Source organism: Myiozetetes cayanensis, unplaced genomic scaffold, assembly GCF_022539395.1.
Source record: "Myiozetetes cayanensis isolate MyiCay16 unplaced genomic scaffold, myiCay2020 scf5-8, whole genome shotgun sequence".
Taxonomy (NCBI): Eukaryota; Metazoa; Chordata; class Aves; order Passeriformes; family Tyrannidae; genus Myiozetetes; species Myiozetetes cayanensis.
Genome location: NW_026087742.1, coordinates 5,642,984 through 5,664,957, shown reverse-complemented (window position 1 = coordinate 5,664,957; position 21,974 = coordinate 5,642,984). Strand labels below are relative to the sequence as shown.

Below are 21,974 nucleotides of genomic sequence, written 5' to 3'. Positions count from 1 at the left end.
TGCTTCATGGAGCAGTTTTCTTTCCCTTTGAAAAGTAATTAAGCTTATCGGTGATGAACATTCTCTGTGCCAAATGATCTTTTATGGTGCATTGATTCCGGTAGTCAGATTAGCAAAAACATCACCTTGCAATGAAAAATAGAAAATAATTTCTGCTTTATCTTTCTGGTTGTAGACTTAAGAGCCACTTTTTGTTCTCTGCTTTAGAAACTTATTTGAAGAACTACAACTCCCAGTATGATTTGCCTGAGATAATGAGCATAGGAAAACTACTTAAATCTAAAATAAATATTGCAATAGATGAATGATACAGGCTGATCAAATATTTAGGCAATCAATGGTCCTGCAGATCATTACTGTGAATTCTGATGCACTCTTGCTAGTCCTGCTGGACAATTATTTTCCACTTTGTAATGGCATAGTACAATACCTGAAAGATAAAAGACTTTAACGTGAAGGTTACACATTATTAATTACAAGAATAAAACAGTTGTCTGTTTTGTGGGGGGGTTTTCAGCAATCAATGTGCCTGTAAAATCAGATTCAACTCAGTAAATAGGAAAAACTTGGAAATTTACCACAGTCAATTACAAGATGTTGCTTGCGTAGCTGAAGAGCAGAGGGCTCCTCTGTCTTGGAGCCATCTGGCAGTGCTTGCTTTGGACATGGTGGGAACTTCTGACAGCTTCTCATAGAATACAACCCTGTAGCCCTCCCACTATCAAAACCTTGCCATGTAAAACCCAGTACATGTTGTCATTAATGATACTGCGGTTTTAAGAGTTCAGTTGTGAGTGTCACTTATTTTCTTGAATATAACAAGAAGTAATGTTCTTTACTTTTTTCCTCTGAATGCTCCCTAATACTTATGGACTCAGTGTCTCTTCTGCTGCTAGTAGCTATCATCTAGATTTCTGAAGTAGGAGTAGAAAGTAAAAAGTTTACCTGATTTATCAAAACCTAAGAAGAGATTGGTATAAATTCTGAAATAAGCATCTGTGATTCCTACCTCCTAGGCATTTGGCTCACGTCTCATTTTTCTCAAAGTCTTTTAGTCCAATTAAGAGCTTTTTTTTCTTCCCAGTACAAGCATTTGTTTACATATGTTGCATGTGGCTGTGAGTGTAATTTCCATTTACTGTTGCAAAGTTGTTAGTTACTTTAGCAAAGCACTTGAAATTTCGAGGAAGAAAATTAACTGATCCAATGTCATCTGAGAATCTGTTTATGATGAGGAATGTGTTAGAGCAGGAATTACATCTGAGCAGTTCTGACTGAGTGCTTCCCTTCATTGTTATTTCGGTCAAGATCACATTCTTTGATAGTCAGACTAAAGCTACTTTGACAGCAGGGTGACCTCAGGGTGTAAAGAACATCGTGCTTTCAGGCTATCTTCTAATATTTTTAGTCTGCCCTTGAAACCACAGATTTGTTTAAATGCTTTAATTTAATTGTTGCTGTGTTTCACTGTGGAGTGTGGCACAGAGAGAGGAGTAATGACACTGTTTTGTGGCTGTATTTTTAAATGATAGTGCATCATGTTACTGCTTTAACTGTAGGAGACTGAAATGATACAGTATTGTCAGAAGATTTTTTTATTATACTATTAAAAATAACAAGAAAAACCTGTTTTCTGAAAAAAAAAAAAAAAAGAAAAGCAGACAAAATAAGGACAGATCTTCATATTAAAAGGCATAAATTCTATATAAATTATAGGGATATGTTTGTGAGACCTGCTGATATGTATAAGAAGGTGAATGGCTATACTGCAGTAGGAAGAAGCAGTTCAGCTAATGCACACTTCAGCAACTTAAAAAGCCTCTATTGTATTTCATTCACATATTTTACTTTATTCTGTCCCAAGGAAGAAAAGATAGCTGAAAATTTGGCAGATTCCTGCACCTGAAATAACAGTGAAGTACTCTGTTATCACAGGAAACATGTGAGTGGAGTGCAGGACAAAGGGATGGAGAAAGAGTTACCTGCTGCCAAGTTCACTGCGTAGACAGGTTTTGTACATTACTGAAGTCATAAGACATGATAGGGTGTGCATTTCTGAGCTTTGGGGGTTTTTCAGGTACTGTGATGTGATGCCAAAGAGAAACAACTTGAACAGCTGCAATAGTGTGCCTGTAGCACAGTGGTGCACACTGACACATGTCATTATAATACATATAAAGGCACTGTGATGCAGTTGTGACACAGGAAAGAGAGGGGAGTTTTCTGATTATCCTTCACACTGTGAATTGTTTTGCTTACATTGGCCAGCATTAAATATACTGCTAAAATGCAACTTTGAAGCAAAATGATGTGTTGAAACTTGAAAAATATGTATGTGCTCACCGAAAATCACTGAAATAAGGGAGAGGAGGGTGTATTGGTTTGTAGTCAGTGAGGAGATCAGAACTGAACTTCCCTCTCAAATGCCGTGATAGCAAACACGTGGTCACAGAGCAGGGGGACTTAAAAGTGTTGTCAAATGCCTGCCCAGTTCAGCTATTCCAAATAAATACCTTCTGCCTGTCCTTGTTGCTGCTGCCTCAACATTCAGCAGCCGGGAGATGAATAGAGCTGTTAAAACTCAGCCAATTTGTGATTCTGTGTCAATGAAGGAGTGCTTTCCAGTCCATTCTGGAATGACACCTGACTCTCCACCTTTCTTTGTTACCTTGCCTTTTCCCTAATAGCACTTAACAGCAAGTGTTAGATGGAAGGAAAAGTCATTGTCACCGCGTGGGGTTAGAAATCATAGGCTCAGTGAGCTAAAGTGGCTCCAGACGGGGTCAAATAACGAGGCGAGAACCAAATCAGAAGGAAGTCGTGTGCTTCTCAGGAGCACATTCAGTGCTTTTCAGGGGAGCAGGGCAGCCTCAGGGGGAAACACACATATTGTCACTCCTCAGCATTGTGGCTCTCGGCGTTAGTTTCTGTATGAGAGAAAGAGTGAATCAGGAATTAAAGTCCCTTCTAAGTATTGTATGTGTTTGCTTTTAGAAGAGAAGAGTTGTCTTGGAAGTCTTAAAGATGTACTTTGCTAGTACAGGCCTGTGCAACCCCTCCAGTGAAAGGAATGAATTGCAAGACACTGTGGCCTCTATAGGGTTCCTTCTTCAATTTTATGAGATTCTTGAGTAATAAAGGAGAGTCACTTGAGTTTTACTGGCATTGCATCCTCACGTGCACACACCCCCCCCCCTTTGTTTAGGGGAAGATTTTGAAAGTGCTATCTCCTGTGTTTTTTATAACACAGACTTACTTCCCTTTGAGTTATTCTGCAGAACTCTGAAAGGTACTTGGTTCATTTCAGAGTATTTTCTACCAGCTGTTTCCTACAGAGTAATTGGGGCAATAACCAGAAAAGTCACCTTTTTTTCACCAGTGCTTCGCTATGTAGATTGTTCCTGTTCTCTCTCTTTGTAGTTTAACCTGTCTTACAAGATTTATGTGCTAAAATTAAATGGTGCTGCTTTACTGTTGTGCTCTATAGAGACCTGTGTCATTTTCCATTTTTAGTAGTTAGGAGCTGATGTGGCAGGATGCTTTTAGGTTTTGTTTTCTGAGACAGCTAAAAATAGAATTGTTTGATAATATTCCATTATTCACTGTGATAGTACCTAAGAGGTTATGCAAAACTTAATTTTGTTTTCAACTGAGTTGGACACTCATCCAGAAGCTGATACTGCTAATAAATTACTAGGGCATTGTGATATCAGTAATTGTAACTACTAATCATGAATTTTAAAAAGTAATGATGTCTTCAAAAAAGTTATATCAAAAGTTTGTGGAAGCTCACAAAGTTAATGCACAAAAAGGCAATAACAGATAAGCCACCCCTAAATCCATCAATACATTTTTCAGAGTGCAAACTGAATGCCTAGGACTGTTCCCGTGTCTGTTCTGTCAGTCACCAACCTCCTTTTATTAGTCTTAGATAGAAGATAAACAACAAGACTGACAGCTTTGTGTCCTTTGGCATTTTTGTGTCACCATCACAGAGTAAGAGGGTATTATGTCATCACTCAAGCCTGTCAGGTTTAGTTTAGTCTGCTGTTTGTCTTAACAATTGTTTTCCTAATTTTTTTCCTCTCAGCTGATACACATACCCTGTATAGATTGTGTATTGTTGATGTTAGCAGAATCCATTTTTCAGAGGAGAGGTGCCTTTAACTTCAACTGTGGAGATGTCACCCTTTTTTCCTATACACCAAGGGAGAAATTAGAAATAAGTGTCTTCCACACTCCATTAGTTCTGGTCTATACGAACTTTATATATGAACTTTTTCATAACTCATATATACAAACATTAATTATATTAATATTACAAGCAATGAGAACTCTTAGGGTTTTTTTTGTTTGTTTGTTTTTATTGGCTTTTTTTTTAAAAAGCTTTGTTCGGTAAAGTTCATTGCCTGTAACTCTCTTGTGGAATCTGTATAGACTTCAGCACTGTACACTGATAACTAGTGCCCAGTACCTGCTTTAATTGTATCATTTATTATAAATTATAAAAGAGAATCTTAGCTGGTGTTTGGCCTTTGAAAACAGTCAAATAGGTGTGATGGGAGGGTTGAAGAGTCAACATTTGGCTTCTGTTAATGACTTGGAAACGTGTTCTTTTAATGAAAAGTACAGTTTTTCCTCACTAGGGAAGCTATAAGCTGTTTCCACAAAAAGGCAGATGTACCTAGAGGAAATGTGTGCCTCAGATTACATGTTCAAACTCTCTGAGAAATGTCAGGAAAGAGCAAGACAAATGAAGAGTGTAGTATTCCAAAGACAGCAAGCTGAAGCTGTATAAACTAAACATAATGAAATCCTAATGTGGGGGAATAAAACCCAGTAAAACAACTTCAGCCTAAAGGATGCTATTTAGTGCTTCTTGGGACTCTCCACTTTTCCCTAAAAGTGGCACGTAAGCCAGGTCAGATCTTCCTCACACTGAAACAAAGACACAGAGAAGAGGCTGCTTGGTCTAGCCAGTAGCCAAATAGTTGGATGAATCACTGCTGGAGGGGTGAGTAAGGAAGGGACAAATTCTTTAGCTGCCACAGTCTCTAATGCAAATCAGTAGTAAGATCTTTTGACCAACCACCTCAGAAATATCCTACCCATCTGGCCCCTGTACTTTATTAATGGATTTTGCTCACACCTTCGCTTACCAAAAATATACCAATATTTGCAGTAGGAAACACAGGAAAATAATGTTTAAATCTTTGCTTCAATTAGTATGTATTTGTATTTATATTTATATGTGAATAGTGTGTATCCATACAAAGTAGGGCAGTTTAGAAGGAAACTTTTCATGGCAAATCCCCAAAAGTCCAGCATTGCTGGTATTCAGATGGTCAAGTGAGTTGGAAGTTCTGGAGTCTGTCCCTTCTGAGCAGGGCTCTCTAACCAGACCTTTAAGGGTGACAGTGAATAGGCAGGTTTGAGAGAATCACAGTTTGCCAGAGGAGACCTGGCAAGTAACTCAAGATGTGTAGTGCTCCTGGCTGAAATAAGTAGAGGAGCACTTTGTGAATTGCCCTGTTGCAGATCCTGGATCCTCTCCCCCTTCCCCATGCAGTTCAGTGACCCTGGAGAATTCAGGCAGTTGCCCTTGGGCATTTGTACCTTCTGAGAGGAGCTCAGTGACTCAGGTAGGAGCCTGTTATTGCATAATTGAAGAATCTCGGCAGTGCCCAAAGGTTTTCCTTAGGCAGAAGGATTTGTGTTTCTGATATTTGCTGTAGTTTATTTTTTGTGTTAAATTCACCAACAGCTAGAGCTAGGTGCTGTTCCTTAATAAATTGCCAGAAATACCAGAGGCCAAGGGATGGTTCAGAGTGCCGGTGAGCTTCCTGGGATTGTTGCATTGGCTTTTTGACACACCTGTGACTGCTGCCAAATTTATTCCAGTAGAGATCACCTTACAAGATGATACTTGATTTACATTATCTGATTTGTTCTGTAATGGGGGAGATCAGAGTTGAGTCCTTGATTTCATTTTCACAGGGAACAATATACCTTTAATTTTAAAATGGCTGATCAACGACTACATTCATAGAAAAATTCAGCACGTCACTTTGGCTACCGCAATCCACATTGCAGAGCAGTGTAATCATCCTTCCCATCCTATGTTGTCTGTTGCAGTCAGAAATGTTTCATCTAGGCTCATTTATAGCTGTCTGTCTTGGATCTAGATAGATACACCTGGGCCAGATCCTCAAGTAGTTCGACAGTTCTTCCCCCCCTCCCATCCTCACCCCTTTCCCTTCCTCTGAATTTAAGCAGTCTTCAAGGAACTTTATCCTCCAAAGTTCTATTGAGGGAGACAAAAGCACTTTTTACCCCTTTTTGGCTTTAATCCACTTAGTGTTTTATGTCTGCTGGTAGAATTAGGAAGACAGATTTGCGTATGAGGATATAATTTTGTCTTCATCCCCTAGAGATCAACCTGGTTGCAGACTCTGCTAATTATTGGTGTAAAGCTCATGATCTAGATTTTACAGGAGGAGCTTCCCTATGGTCTCCTACACAACTTTACAGTGCCTTTGAGTTAGTGTTAATCTCTATAGCTCTGATTACCCTTCCCCTGACTGTGAAGTTAAATCTGCTGGTATTCTTAAATTGCTAGGATTATAGTTTTCTATGCTAGAACTGTTTGATCATTCCTTTTTTTTCTACTTCTTTTCTGTTTTTTTTCTCTGGTTGCAGTGGTGGTGGATTGTTTTATTTAATCTGTCACTGTTCAGTGATACTTTCCAGGATTCAGCTACAGAAAATTAAATCTGCAGAGAAAGTTTCAAATTTAAGAAACACTAGAGAAGGAATTAGCTGTGAGCATTTTTCTACAAAGTTATTGCTTGGGAGCTTTTTAATTCAGATTTTTAATCAAGGGTTAGTAAGTTCTGTATGATCCAGTTTTTCTTTTCCTGCCCTCAGAATGGACCTCTTGGAAATCAGGTAATCCAGTATGATTCTTGTCTATCAAGCATAGAGGGATCAAAAATGTGTTCATTAAGTCAGCATTTGGAGGTACTTCATGACTGCACCTTTATTAACTGGATTGTAGAACTCACTTCTTTGTCTACTAGGGATTTTCCCAAATAGATTTCCTTGGCTCCAGCTGAATCCTGATAACATCAGTGGGTCTGCTGGTCTGAGAAGGAAACGTTTTAAATTTACATCTAGTAGTAATATCCTTTCTCACTGAGGAAGTTAACCCGAGATACACAGGTAGTTTATTGGGCTTTTCAACAACTCTGAACATCTAAGGTGCCAGAGCTTCCAAAACTTGGTGATGGTTGTTATTTCTGACCATGATGCTATAATTCAATGTTGATGCAAAAGTTTCCTTGGGAGGCTCAAGCCTGTGGTGTCCTACAAGCAGCCAAAGCAGCTCAGAACAGATCACAACCACCCAGAACACGATCCTGAGAGCCCACCTATATGTACTCAGGCAAACATGGGGCAAGATGCCTTCTCTCCAGCTTCTCCCTGTCTGTTCTTCTAACTAGAAAGATTTTCACTGATCCAATCAAATGGTTTTGAATTGTTTTTTATTCTGGGAAAAGACATGTTTGTGGGAGGGCCTGCTCAGAACGGCACTCATTTCCAGAGGAGATGACATTAATCTGTCAACATTTTGACAGTACCAGGTGAGACTTATCTCTGTGGATGGATGGTTTTCACACAGTTGTCTTCAGTTCAGTTCAGCAGAGCACTATGCAGGATATCAGTTGTTAATTATAAGAAAGCAATTTAAAAGCTGAAAAGGCAGAGAGTAATGCTTGAAAACTTCTTTTGTTTGTTTTATTTTTCTGTAGCATTATAATACAGGTTAAAGCTGTATGAATCAGAGAATCATAGAACAGCTGTGGTTGGGAGGGACCTCTGGAGATCATGTGGTCCAGCTGACCTGCTCAAGCTGGGTCAGCCAGAACAGGTTGCTCCAAACCCTGTCCAGTCAGATTTTGAGTATGTCCGAGGATGGAGACTTTACAACCTCTCTGTGCAGTAAAATACAGTGCAATAGTTTTTTTTTTGCAATTAAGTTTTAAGTCCATGGATGGCAGTCTCCCATGGGAGGGGTACAAGGCTGGGGTAGAAGAGTGTGAAGAGTCCTCTTACTGAGGAGGAAACAGTGGCAGAAACAGTATGTGCTGAACTAACCACAGCCCCCATTCCCTATCCCTCTGCACTGCTGGGAAAGAGGAGTTAAGAGAAAATTTGGAGTAAGTTAAGCTTGGGAAGAAGCGAGGATTGGAGGACAGGTGTTTTAATATTTGATTTTATTTCTCATTATGCTATTCTGATTTGATTGATAATAAATTAAATTACTTTTCCTGAGGCAAGTCTGTTCTGCCCATGACAGTAACTGGTGAGTGATCTCTCCCTGCCCTGATCCTGGCCCAAGAGCCTTTCATTATATTTTCTCTCCTCTGTCCACTTAAAGAGGGGACTGACAGAGCAGCTTTGGTCAGCACCTGGCACCCATGATAGATGTTCCAGTTCCTTGACTTTGTGACCCTTTGTTCTACTCACTCCGGTATGATCCTGTCTCTCTTCTACTGGTGAGCCCAGAACTGGACACAGTACTGCAAGTGTGATCTCACCAGTGCTGAGGAGAGGGGAAGGATCATCCTCTTGGACCTGCTGGCAATACTCTTCCTAATACAGCTCAGGATGCTGATAAGTGTAAAGTAATTTTAATTTACAATTGTTACATTTTTATGCTTCTGTTACAGAAAAGATAAAATGTACTTTGAGGTTTATGTTTGGAAATATAAAGTAATAAGTTAATTTAAGTACTCTTCCCTTTTAGAGAGCTAGTAATCAGTATTCCCAATGTATATTGTATATGTAATTGGTTTAACCTATTCTTTTTTTTTTTCATTAACCTTGTTCTCATAAAGAACTCATCTATCACATAGAGAAAATAAAATTATTTCCTGCAGAAAATGGGAAAAGTGTTACTAATAGGAATGCCAACAGGGTTTTTATCAATTAAAGAATGATGGGGAGAAGAGGAAGAAACTAGATGGAGTAAAAAGTTGAGTAAAAGACAGCTTATTCCAAGGATTGGCAACACCCACTACGTGTGCAGTCAGGAAAGATGGCAAAGAAAAAGAACAAAAAAAAAAAGATGAAGAGTAAGAGGAGTAAAAAATGAGGAAAAGATGGGATCAGTGAAGCAGAGCAAATATTTTCCATTCTGAGATAAACATATATTTAGATTACTAAAGGCTGCTACAGGGGAAAATAATTAAATATAACATTTTATTTATTAAGTTTTTGTTGAAGAATTTGGAAATATCCTGATTAAAGAAGAGCAAGAGGAGGATTTGAGGAAAGCATTGAACTTGGCAGAGTTTGAAAACAAAATAGGAAATGGAAGAAAAAACTGCTGCTTCTATTGAAAGTGGTAGTGTTCAAATATCTTTGTGTAACACAGGAAGTGAATTCGATATCTGTAATTTTTCCAGAACTGTTGAGTGTACCAGAACTTGAGTAAGATGACAAAGAAGATTCATGTAGGTAGGCAACAAGTTTATTTCTCTGAATACTTTTAAAAATAGAGGTCTTCAATTTTATGCCTGGAGAAGAGCAAAAAGTAGTTTAATGTTATGTAAAAAGCAGTTAAATGAATTAGCTCTGAAGGGAAGAGAGGAGAGAGAAGGAGGAATCAAGGTCACAGCATAATTAAAAATGGAATATTATAACTTAGATACCAAAAATATTCATGTATGCAGTGTTGCAGATTGTCACTGCAGCACTCTCTATTACTTCTGATGCTGTGAACTTATTATCATCCAAATGTGCAGTTACTGTCCTTTGACGGGCACTTTGTCCACAGATGAGAAAGAGCCCAGTAACATTCACTGCCCTGAAGGCCAAGCACCTCCTTTGCTTGTGCCATGTCTTGGAAGCAGAACTGGAAGGCACTCTTGATCCACTGTATACAATTCAGTAGTACACAGCAAACTCAGAAGTTCTTGTTTGACTGTATTTCCAATACTTAAGTGATTCACTGTCTCTTAAAAAGAGCCACAAAAATCAATCACCATTGGAAGAACTCCATGCAATTTTTAAATATTCAATGCTTCCCTTCATATGACAACCATGGTATATAAACCTATCCTTCAAAAACAGTAAGCTGAAGACTGGTTAGTTATGGTGGTTTCTTAGTGAGTCTTCAAACTGTATCAGTTAAGGGAAGTGCAGTGTGAGAACCAATAATACTAATCAGCTGTTGCAAGTGTGAAGGGTAAGTAGCTGTAAATTGTTGTTACTCCATGTATTTGCTTTTCAAATTAATCTCTGTTGTCCTTTACCTGCTGCTACAGTTTGAGCTGCAGAAAGAAACAGCCAGAAGAATATTTTTCTCCAACTCTTAAAAAAATAAATGCCTGCAATAAATGTTTAAGTGGAAAAGCCAGGATGCATTCAGCTGCTTTTTATCTAGACACAGATGTTGATCATGGGCAAGTTTCTCCTGGTGTAATCAGATATATCTGGTGTATGTGAATGGCCCAAAAAATGTAAGGCTCTGGGGATAAGTGCTACTGATGGTAGCATGATTCTATTACTGTCAGAATCTACTGTTAGTTAAGTAATGCATTTATTCACAGTAGAGTTTTTATTCAGTGCATCCATCAGTACTTAGTATGCATTCACATGTCACATATTTTTTGTATTTTTCTGAATAATATCCTGTAGCTCTTGGTGAATACGTCTGGCCACCACCATGGACTCCAAAAACTGTGTTGCTGCACTTTTGTCACCACGTTCTCAGAATAGAGCTGCAAAAAAAGTGCATTTGCACAAACTAAATTTAGCCTAGAAAAGCTAATTTTTTCTCTCCTCTCTCCTTTTTTTTGTTTCCATTGACTATAAAGGAGAGAGACTGGCAGCCTCTTCTGAGGGATTCAAATCCAAATCCTCCATGAGGAAGAAAAATGCTTAAGAAAAGCTAAAGAAGATTAATCTTTCTGAATATCTACCAGAGGGTTTTTTGTGTTGGTGCTTCTGGATTGGTCACATTGCTGAATTTTGTGATATGCAGGTTCTTTACCCCCAAAATATCCTTAATCACAAGATCACAGAATGTTTCACATCGGAAAGGACCTCTGGAGGTCATCTAGTCCAACTTGTTTCTCCGACTATGTCCAGTTAGAGCAACTTTCTCAGAAAATCAGAGGTCTAGGTAGTTCTGCTGCAATTTTTCCTTTTTTTTCATTTGAATTTGGATTTATTTCAGGATTTTCTGCTTCTACATGCTAAACAATCCCAAGACTCTTATCCTCTCCTTGTATGAGAGATGCTCCAATCCCTTAATGATCTGCTTCTGACACCATTTCTCACTAATAGTTTCCTTCGCAGCACATCTGCACCTGGAAAATTAAGACAAATACCACAAAAGAGGCAGCATCTGTGTACTTGTGGTTGAGAGACAGATTGTCTGCTGCTAGGCTATAGGAGAGACATTATAAAACTTTAAGGGCTCTGTCATAAATGATGTTAAAACCATCAAAGAGCTTTCTGAGAATCCTCTCTGGAATTGGACTAGAGTCATCTCAGATCTCTCCTGATACTTTGCTCCATATATCAGTTCCCTCAGTAGTGAGATCTGTGAGTCATCCCTAGCAGCATTAATATCTTCAGTATTGATGTATACATTAGTTTTTGATTCTTTATTGGTACTGGAATCAATTACTAGGTTGATTTCAGATATGTTCATCAATCATTGATGATTTCTTGGCTGTTTTATCCAGGTTCTATAATATTTTCAAGACAGTGACCTGTTCTTAATTGGCCTCTGGAGGAAGATAGTTTACTCCACCGGCTGCAGAAGGAGTTTAGGGAGTCTGACTGCTTAATGTAGTTAGGAAGAATGAGTATTCCTGTGTCGGCATCTCTAGCCAATGTAGCCATCTGCTACAGGAAGAATTATGTTCATTTGTATCTACATGAATGCTCAAGAAGTGCAGAAAGAACAGGGGCTTCTCGGAGCTGTTCTCACTTAGAGAGAAATCTCTCTTAGGTCATCAAGAAGTGAGAAAGTCTCTCCATATTTTGCTGAAATAATGTGTTTGAACAGGACTGGGCTCTTTGGAAATTAGAAGACTCTGACTTTCCAAGAAATATGAAGCAGTACCATAAACGCAACTTTACCATGAGTAATACTCATTCATGCCACTAAAAGCATTTTCAGAGTCATGAGATGAATAGTGAATGAGCAGAACTGTAATGTCACCATCTACAAGGTTAGGGAAGTAGAGATCAGCAGCTTCCTTAAGGCACAGTCAGCTACAGATGTGTACAAAACCCATATTGCATTTGGGCAGGTCTGAGCAGAACCTGGATTTCCAGTGCTGTTAAGAGTGTAAAATCTGGCCTAGTTGTTCTATGTCCCCTTACCCTTTAGGACTCCTTGCATTCAAAGCTGGCTAAAGCCAGTCACCAACAGAGACTTTAAAGGGCAAGGACAAGGACAAAGAGAGTATATTGTAACTGATGTGTGTTAAAATACCTGCATGGTCTTGGTAGAGGTCTGTGCTGCTTGCCTAGACAGTTTTTAATACCTAAACAAGCTTGACTCTGCCTTGGTCAGCAATCATTTAAGCACTGTTAACACAGTGATTAGTATCAATATCAATAGCATCAGGAAAAAGTACCTGATCTTCCCAAACATGGAAATCTGTGTAACTTTGGTTTAGTTTGAAAGAGGATTAGTGTTTCTTTATCTCTTCTGCTTCAATATAGTCGTTATTTAACAATCTCCCACTTACAATGAGCTCTCATCTAGCCTGAAACAGAGGGTTCAAAATTATAGAAAAAAATATATAATTCTAACTTCTGTTACTATTTCCTTAGGTAGATGTGGACTGTTATTACAGCTCTCTGTTTTATTATTCTCATTTTTTTAATATTAGTTATGCAGCAGTATTCCATCAGTAGACCAATAGAAATTATCCTCCCAACTGAGAGACTGTTTCTGTCTGTAATTTACAATATATGGCACAGTGTGATGTGTGCTATTTTGGAATATTGTAACATTTTCTTTTACCATAATTGCCAGCATCAGTACAAGCCAGAATAGGATTCATCTTTTAAGAGTGGAGCTGCATTTGAACATATAGTTAAATAATTTCCTCTGTAATCCTCAGGGCTTCTTCCCGCATTACTGCTTTCAAAACATTTGTCTCCAGCTTGGTATATAAGATTACCAATTACTTTTATCTATTGAATCTCATTTATACTAATTCTGTCCATCTCTAACCTTGCCAGATCATTTTGCAATTTTAATTCTTGCAGCTGCATATTTGAGAAGTAGGATTTTTAAACATTTTCTAGGCTACTGTGCTGTGGCACATGTCCAGTTGCATTAGTATAATAGGAAATCTTGTAATTCCCTGTTGCAGAAGGAACCAGATGAGCAGACCTTGTAAGACAATGTTTCATTCTGACTAATGTGATTTTTGTTTTATTATTTGGAGGTACAGTTAAATATTATTTCAACATAGTAAAACATATTGAAAGCTCAAACCCTCTATGTTTTGGAAGAATTTGAAACTTATATTTCATATATGAAAGAGACTCAGCCCTCAGACCTTCTCAGGTAATAAATGTCATCCTTGTGATTCTCAAAAGACAAGGAAAACATAAATTCAGTGCTTCTTTAATACCAGGAGCAGGCATTATCAACACTCTAGAAGGCAAGTTGTTCTTTTTGCATATTACCACGTTTCTTGAATGCTCTGAAAAAGAGAAAGAAGCGAATATAGAACATGATTGTGAGAGACAATGTAGCTCAGTGCAGAAAATCTGCCGTGCAGGAAAGTTTTCCCATATTTATTCCATCCATGAAGGGCATGTAATTGTCCTGGCCTTCGTTTGTCGGTTGGCAACAGTTGGCGAAACCTCACTTAGCAGATGTGTTCGAGATCATAAGTCATTGTAAGTCACCTTAAAACTTCTTTTCATTTTATCCAGATTGCAGGAAACAGAGAATCGTTGCTTCACTGAAGAAATTACCTCGCTGTTTGGATTTTCCTCATAAGCCTCAGAGGCTGTGCACCCTGATAAATAATAGATAATGTTGTACAGCCAGGATCTGAGTCCCCAGTGCTTTGGCCTTTTTGAGGCAGTAAGAAAGCACAGAGTAGATGCTTCTCTTAGTGGCACTGTCAGCACCTCTTCTGATGGAGAGAGTTTGCTGCTGTGCCCTTGGCACATGCATTATCCAACATGCAGAAATTCTGGAAAAATTAGAAAAAGAGCAACCAACTTGCTGTTAAACGTTGTTCTTTAAATAAGCAAATCAAATGTTTCAGCAGTGCATCTCAGCTGAAAACAATCTAGTCTTGTCGTATTAGATTGCAAACCAGAGCAGAAAGTAAAGATGTCCGGATGATTAGGGGCAGAAGAACTATTGACTCCATTCTTTCTTCCTTTTGATTACCAAGTACTTCAGAAATGCACTAGAATGAAAACAAAACTTATCTCCAAGGACTGTTGTGTTCTTCTTCCATTTCTAAAACCTTACTGAGCACCTCTTACGAAACTCAGCAGTGCCCTGAATTTATTAAGTACATGAATGGGTTGGAAGATTCAGTGGAGTGGAAGTGTTCATAGTGTCCAACTGACACTGTTTGGAATGGCTGATTGAACTCATCTGTGTTACTAATCACTTTCTTAATGGGGGGAAAACAATCATCATGTACCTGCAAATTGGTTAGGCTGTTCCACAGCCAATTAGCCAAAGATCTCTCCACAGCATTGTGACCTTCAGTTTATGTGATTTCTTGCTGGTTTTACCTATAAATGGTGTCCCCATTAAAGGACGCCAACCTTACATTTGTCAGCCAATTTGATAGGTTGCAGAGAAACTTCTAATGCTTTTCCCTCTACATTAGCATTACCTGTGGAAGTAGACTCAGTTTGAGCACTTCTATCCCAGTCTTGAAGTCTGTCATGGCTCCGGACTGTTTAAGAGTCCATCTGTCTTTCTGACCTTTGGACTCCGTAGAAGTCATAACCAATTAGTAATTAGGGAAAAAGTGATAGTTTCATGGACACAGTGCTATGGAGAGAGAAAAGTGGCCTCCACTGAGAGGTAGAAGTGGCTTCATCACATGCAGAAGTAGAAATAGAAAGAATGGGATTAGTAAATATCCACACTGATACCCTTGTATACTTGTATGAAAGTAGTCAAATTGCTTGAGTGGAAATGAAAGAGGAAGGAAACATTTTATTTGCACATGCAAACAACTGAGAAGTTTTAAAATCTTAGGAGTTTAGATACCATGCAAGTACTAGGTATAGGTTAGGCATCAATAGAATAACTGTGTGTTAGCTGGGCATGCTGTTAATACAGCAACAGACTAGTGAGTCTTTTAAAGGAAATCTGAATGTTTAAAAAAAAAATGTGAAGGCTTAGGAGGCACAGAATAACAATAATAGTTTGGTTTCTTCCATTTACTCCTGTTCTGTCTCTTTTTTCTTTCTCTGGTGGTGGTGGTTGATGCACAACTGTAAGTTAGTGGTGTAGATCATCCTATAGGGATCTTGGTATTATGAATTCATGAGGAGCAAAGAAAAAGGCCTTCTTGAGTCTCTCCAAGTATATCCAGGAACACAACATAAATCCCTTGAAATCTGTTTCAGATTTGATGATGGTACTGCATTCAGAAAGCTGGGATCTGAAAATCAGAGGGATTGTGTCAGTTTTATAAGTATTAAATTTCCGGGAGTTGAGCATGACCTGTAGAGTATCAGAAATCTTTCTGGTTCCAGCTAATGGTTACATTATTCCCATGACAGAGGGATCAGCTCTAACATAAGGATGAAAATTGTGTTGAGTGAATCCCAGGATGGCAACATGTGTCAAGTTAGAATTGTCAAAACATTGGCAAATTACTCTGGAGGATCTGGGGATTTTGTTGTTTGGTTTGGTTTTTTTTTGTTGTTTGGTTTTTTCCCCGTTCTTCAAACAAATGACTCAAAATACTAGGAAGATGTGGTCATTTTAGATAAAGGAACATTAGAGATGTTGCTGTGTGGCTATGTCTGACAGGTCCAACTGCCTTTTCCTCACAGTGTGAAATGGGGATGATTTTTCCATTTCTGCAAATTTCTAAGTGTCTTTTCTCTCTTCAATATAATTCCTCTTGCAAGATTTCCCTACAAAAACACAGGATCTTTTTTTTTTTCTTTTTTTCTGCAAAAAGTAAAGTACAGCTTTTTGTGATTGTGAGTAAGGAGACCAGTTTATTGCACTGGTCATCAGTCTCAACAATTGCTAATTAATACAGATGAAATACATGGCTATCTTTTACTCATAATTACCAAAACTATGCAAATTATCAAGGTTGCTTTTTTCTGTGTCAGAAAACATTCTGAAAGAAAATCTTTTCCACAGGAGAAGAGAATGACAGGTAAAATAAATGAAGTGTGTCTGCTTAGGAACAAGTGTTTTATGCATAATTATTTCATGCCTTGCAAATTAACTACATTATATGTGCCTGGGAATTACAGAAAACTGAAATAATGTACCTAGGGCATATTGGAATTTACTATGCAATTATATTTCTTGTTGCATTTTGTATTTTTTAAAGGGCTTGCAACATAAGAATACAGAAAAGAGATGTCAGTACTGGTATTCTTTGTTACTGTTTTGGCATATGTGCATTTCTCAGGAGTCAAATACATATTCTGTTTATTTACCCTTTCTCTAGCATCTCTGTATCATGCAAAATATAGGGATGCAAACGATGGGTAGGGTAATGATTCAGGAATGTAGGTTAAAATCTGCAGGAAGAGTCCAGAAAGGTCTGTGTGGCTTCTAACAAAGTGAAATGGAAAAAAGGAAAGAGTTTCCAAAGAAAGTCCTGGAAGATCAGGCAGAGGTAGGAGAGGGGGTAGGAAACCATGCAAGTCAAGTGAGGACAGAGCTTGTGGAGTCTGTAAGGGTGAAGCTTTATTTTCTGTGCCCAGCACCTGTGCTGTCTAGTTGCTATCGTAACACAACTAATAAACAGTTTGTGGTGAGCTAGAAATATCGACATTTGCCATTTGAAATAGCAAGTCAAAGAGTAAAATACTATGTAAGAAGATGTACTGCATTATTTTTTAATAATTTCTGCTTAAGGGAAAGCAAAAATCACTCCTTTCATATTATGAGATGCTGAACAATGAACAGACATTTCAGTATACAGGAAATCTAGTCTGTTTACTAGTGTGTACCAAACTGCAAATTCATGCAGAATGTCCCTATATGTGTTCCACTTTTTGTTTTCATCTGCTAATTAAATAAAAGAGACCATTTTGTATTTTACTTTACAGAATTTTATTTGAACTACTATGGTGGAGCTTTAAGTTGGCTTGAACTTTGTAGTGAATAACCCTCTTTTGGGGCAATTCTCTATTCAAATAAGAGCAATTAAAAAGCTTACAGAAAGCTTTGGAAACTCGTGTCCTTTAAAAAGAGAAAAATAACCTGGATGAGATAGGTCATTAAATAAGTAGAACTATTGAGCTGAAAGAGTTTGAATAGATCATTGTAAATAAATCTCCTTCTCATCCAGTAGCTCCTTGCAGAGTATGTCTTCTCCTTAATACTTTTGCTTTCCAGTTGGTACCTTTCAGTAGATTCTGTCTGGCCTCCATGGGCTTCTTTGCTTCATCAGCCAGATCTGGCAAGACTTTACTGTGTGCTGTGCTCAAGACTCTGCTCCACTCAGTCACAATGCCTGGATATTGGGAGCTGGCTAGAAATCCTGGCTTCTCCAGTGTTGCTGATGTTTCCTTTGCTGTCTAAGGCAGCCAGTCATCCTCTTCCAGAGGGCTCTCTCTGCCCCAGGGTGCAGGAACCAGGACTAGACAGGCAGCCACCCTTTCTGTCATCCAGCTTTGTCCTTTTAGCAAAATATATCTAACACAGGAAATGGAAACAAACCAGTTCTGGTATCCATCACGGCTATCACTCTCATGAGGAGAAACCGGTGTCTTTCTAGACAGATACTAACAGATATAGAAATGCAGCTTGAAAATAAGATTCTAAGAAGTCTGTAAATGATGGCCTTATCTAAGCATTAGCAGTAAAATTTGGTTTGCTCTCACATCTGCGTAGACAGGAAAACCTGCAGATGGGCAGATTTGGAAGTGATGGCACAGATAATTCATTGTCTTTAGACTTAGCACTTGAAACAATGCTTCTGGCAAATGGCTTTGGTGCAAAGGAGTATTATGTTGGTGCTATTTGCAGCATTTATTGCAAAGGTTCTGTGCTCGTATTTCCATTACAAAACAACCCTTATGTTCTTTCAATAAAAATTCACTCCAGACTGAAACATGGAACATCTGATCTCATCTCTTGACCAGTGGCTGTTTTTACCAGTTTTACAGAAAATTGACTCAGCTGAGGTTTTTATATTGTACAAAGGTTAAAAAGGTATGGAGGGGAGGAAGTGAGGGAGAGGAGCAGTAGGAATGTAGTTGATGGAAACGGTTTGTATTTCAATTGTAGGATTGAAATGGTGTGCTGTTGGCATCATCTGTACACCAGTTGTGCTCTAGTGCAATTCATTACTGTTCTTCTGAGTGCATGAAATTCTACTTGCTGCCCCATCTGTAGGAAAGTATTTCAACAGATAGATAAATCTTTGTCACAAGGCAGTAACAATTGAAAACTGTAACAAAGGAAAATACTATGTAAGATGATGCGCTGCATTATTTTTTAAGTAGTTTCTGATTAAGGGGAAGCAAAAATCACCACTTTCATATTATGTAGTGCTGAGAGGTTTTTTGTTGTTTTGGGGGTTTGGGTTTGTTTGTTTGTTTGTTTGTTTTTTGTTGTTGTTTTGTTGTTTTTTTCTTTTCTATTTTCTATGCTGTTGCCAAATTTTACAATGGGTATGGTGGTGACCAAACCATTTGAAAGCACCGAGTCACTTTGAAAATAATTTTTTTTTTTTTGGAAGGTCAGTAATGTGAAATAAACTACCATTCTTAGGTCTGTTCAGTTTGCATCTGACTAGAACTGAAAAGCTGAGAAAGGAATTTTGAGTCCCCCTCTACTTCCTCAAAGATAGCAACAGCTTCACTGTTGTGAGTTTTGGCTGGTAAAGCCCCAGTCATCAGCTTTGCCTGCTACTTGGGGTTGGTAGATGCTTGCTTTATGTACTTTTTGTTTTCCTGAGCTTATTTTTCTTGGTTGTTATGTCAGCATATTGGTACACACACAGCTTTCCATTTTATGGCTTCTGTTTTGCTTGCTTGTTTGCTTTAATGTCGCTCCTATTTTCACCATTCTATGCATTTTATATTTTATACTACGTAGTTAATTTTTTTTCCTGTTGTGGCCGGCCAGCCAATGTCTCAGTTATGCTTGGAATGTGTCCATTTCACAATCTCAGTCACTTTGATGTGCCTTGAAGTAGTTCATGGCATCACTGTATGTTAGGTCTGCTTAAGCTGTCACCTTTCAGTCGTCAGAGCCTGCAGAGAGGAAGTCGAGCTTTAGCTGGCCTGCCCTGAAATAATCAGTAAACTCAGCTGAAAATTTCTGGTGGAAAAAAAGAAAAAAAACTGAGTGGGAGCCTTAGAAGAAGACAAATTCAAGTGACATTTTTGCTGAATCTTCACTATAGCTGCTTATTCTTCCTGGATTGACTTGAACAGCAATGGGGCAGAAATGTTTAGTAGCAAAAGAGCCACAGTAAAACTTTTTTGTTGTTGTTATTTATTATTGGAAGACAATAGTCAGTTAGACAAAACTAAGAGGCTTTGGGGACTTCAGAAAAGGTGAGTGAGAACAGCATTAGGGACTTGAACATCTTAGTTCTTCTCAAAAATGCAAGCATAACTCTCCTGACAAATACCATAGTCCAAATTTACTCTTGATTTTCAGAAGCTTACTACAAAAGTGGAGTCACTGAAGTTTCACTTGTCCACACTGTCAGAGATTTGAATCTAGAGGTATACAGCTAATATCTCTGAGTTACAGAGGCTTTTTTATTGTTTGCTTAGGAGAATAACTGTTTACTGACTTATGATATTAGTATTTCTATGCTGTGGAAAGTCTTGGTTATATATGCTAAATATGATTAAAATATGTTTCAGGTTCCTGAAACAGCTTTACCGCAGATAAATAGAATGTTTGGGAATGTTTTGGCTGGTTTTCAATAGAATTTGGGGGTTAATATAAATAGAGGTTTTAAAATGTTTTAAATTTTAAAGCATTAACTAAAGTGACATTTTGAATGTGAGTGAACCTCCATGCTACTTTTCCCTCATTGGTTTCGTGCCAACAAAATTTTATAGAAAGGATTTTATGATAGAAGATCATATTTTTAGTCATAATCAAAAAAGCAAGGCCACTTATACTTAATTACTTCAAATCATTAAATGTACTATATATGCGTGTAGAAGTGGAATTTCAACCTGTTCATAATAAAAAATACTCTGTTACAGAATTCAGGGAATCTGATATTCCAGTTCAACATGAGCAGTAGTGGACATGGGAAAAATCTGCAGGCAAGCCCTGCAATGGTAGACACAGGATTCTCAACATTTGTAAATACATGAAAAAGAAGTGGGTATAGGAAGGATTTATTTTAGGCACTGAACAAAGCTGTGAGGGGACAGATATCAAAGTCAGTGTTGGGTTTTTTAAAGGAAGGTTAAAGGTAACTCAAGTCACTTAGTTTATAGGTTTATATATGTTACAAGCCACTCAGTACACTGCTCAAAAACTTGCTAAACTCTCATACTTTATTCCACAGAGAAAACAAACTACTATGAGTAGAAACTGTGTCCATATCCCCCTGTCCTAGGGCCCGATTTCACTAGGATACTTCATCGAGCCCCTTGCCTAACATACAGTGCTTTATAAATGTTCTGTGTCCTACTTTAACATGGATTTTTTCTCTTTCAGCTCTGAGGGACAACAGAATTGAGCTGGTCCGAGCTTCGTGGCATGAGCTGAGCATCAGTGTCAGCGATGTGTCCCTGTCAGATGAAGGGCAGTACACCTGCTCTTTATTCACTATGCCTGTCAAAACTTCCAAGGCTTTTCTTACCGTTCTCGGTGAGTATAAAGAAGCAAGTGTTAAACTCCTCAGGCTTTGGCAAATTATGATAAGAATGAACCTCTCTAAAGCTTGGCAGAAGATAAATGTAAATGTCTGATCTGGTTTCCCTGATGTTTATTGTTTTATATTGCTGTGCTGAAAAATAACATGCCTCTTGCTGTTTGCACTGTCGGCAGGATAATGAATTAGGGAGCACACAAACACTAAGGTGTGAGTGCTCCATGAAATGGACATAACCTCCACATCCTGAGCGCCAGAAGTGCGAAGAAGGTGCATGTGTTCATCTCCTAACAATGTATTGTACAGGGCAAAGAGGAGAAAATCAGAAAGCATGAAATCAAAACGGGCTTTAGAGCTTTATCATTTCTCCTTAGCTGTGCATTTTCTTGGCTCATTCTGCTGTCTTTTTTTTTTTTTTTTTTGGTCTATAAAGTGCAAATTTTCACTGAGTTTGCCGCTTCTTTTCTGCTTTATCCTCTAAGTGCTCTGCTGTTTTCCCCAAAGGTTATAGATACACATAGAAAAGCAATAGATTTCGAGAGATGCCCAGGAAATAAAGTTTCTGCTCCAAGCTTTATATGAGTCTATGAATGTCAGTGGCCCAGTCAGCTGAAATTGCCGTAGTTCATTGAAACACACCTGCGTACCTAAGAGGTTATATGATTTTAGAGATTGATTTTTATTCTTTTCTCCTTTTTTTTTTCCTGTCCCTGAACATGACTCTTTCTTTCTTTTTGTTTTATTTTTATACAGAGATAGGCAGACAGTTGAATTTAATAGGACTAATGTAAGGTATTCTCTGTGCCAGTAATATTCACATTAACCCAGCCAGAGAATTGGTTTTGTGCTTAGGATATGAAATACGTCTCCCTTTCAGTCCCTATGAGACTATTT

General features: G+C 38.2%; 1 protein-coding gene across 3 annotated transcripts in view; it reads left to right on the top strand.

The window, feature by feature from the left end:
• Positions 1-21,974, top strand: part of CADM2 (cell adhesion molecule 2) — a 607,631-nt gene that overhangs the window by 463,596 nt on the left and 122,061 nt on the right. For all 3 annotated transcript variants that reach the window (XM_050331258.1, XM_050331256.1, XM_050331257.1), the window contains one exon: positions 20,924-21,076. In XM_050331258.1, the coding sequence (XP_050187215.1) occupies positions 20,924-21,076 (153 nt within the window). The remainder of the gene's footprint in view (positions 1-20,923; positions 21,077-21,974) is intronic.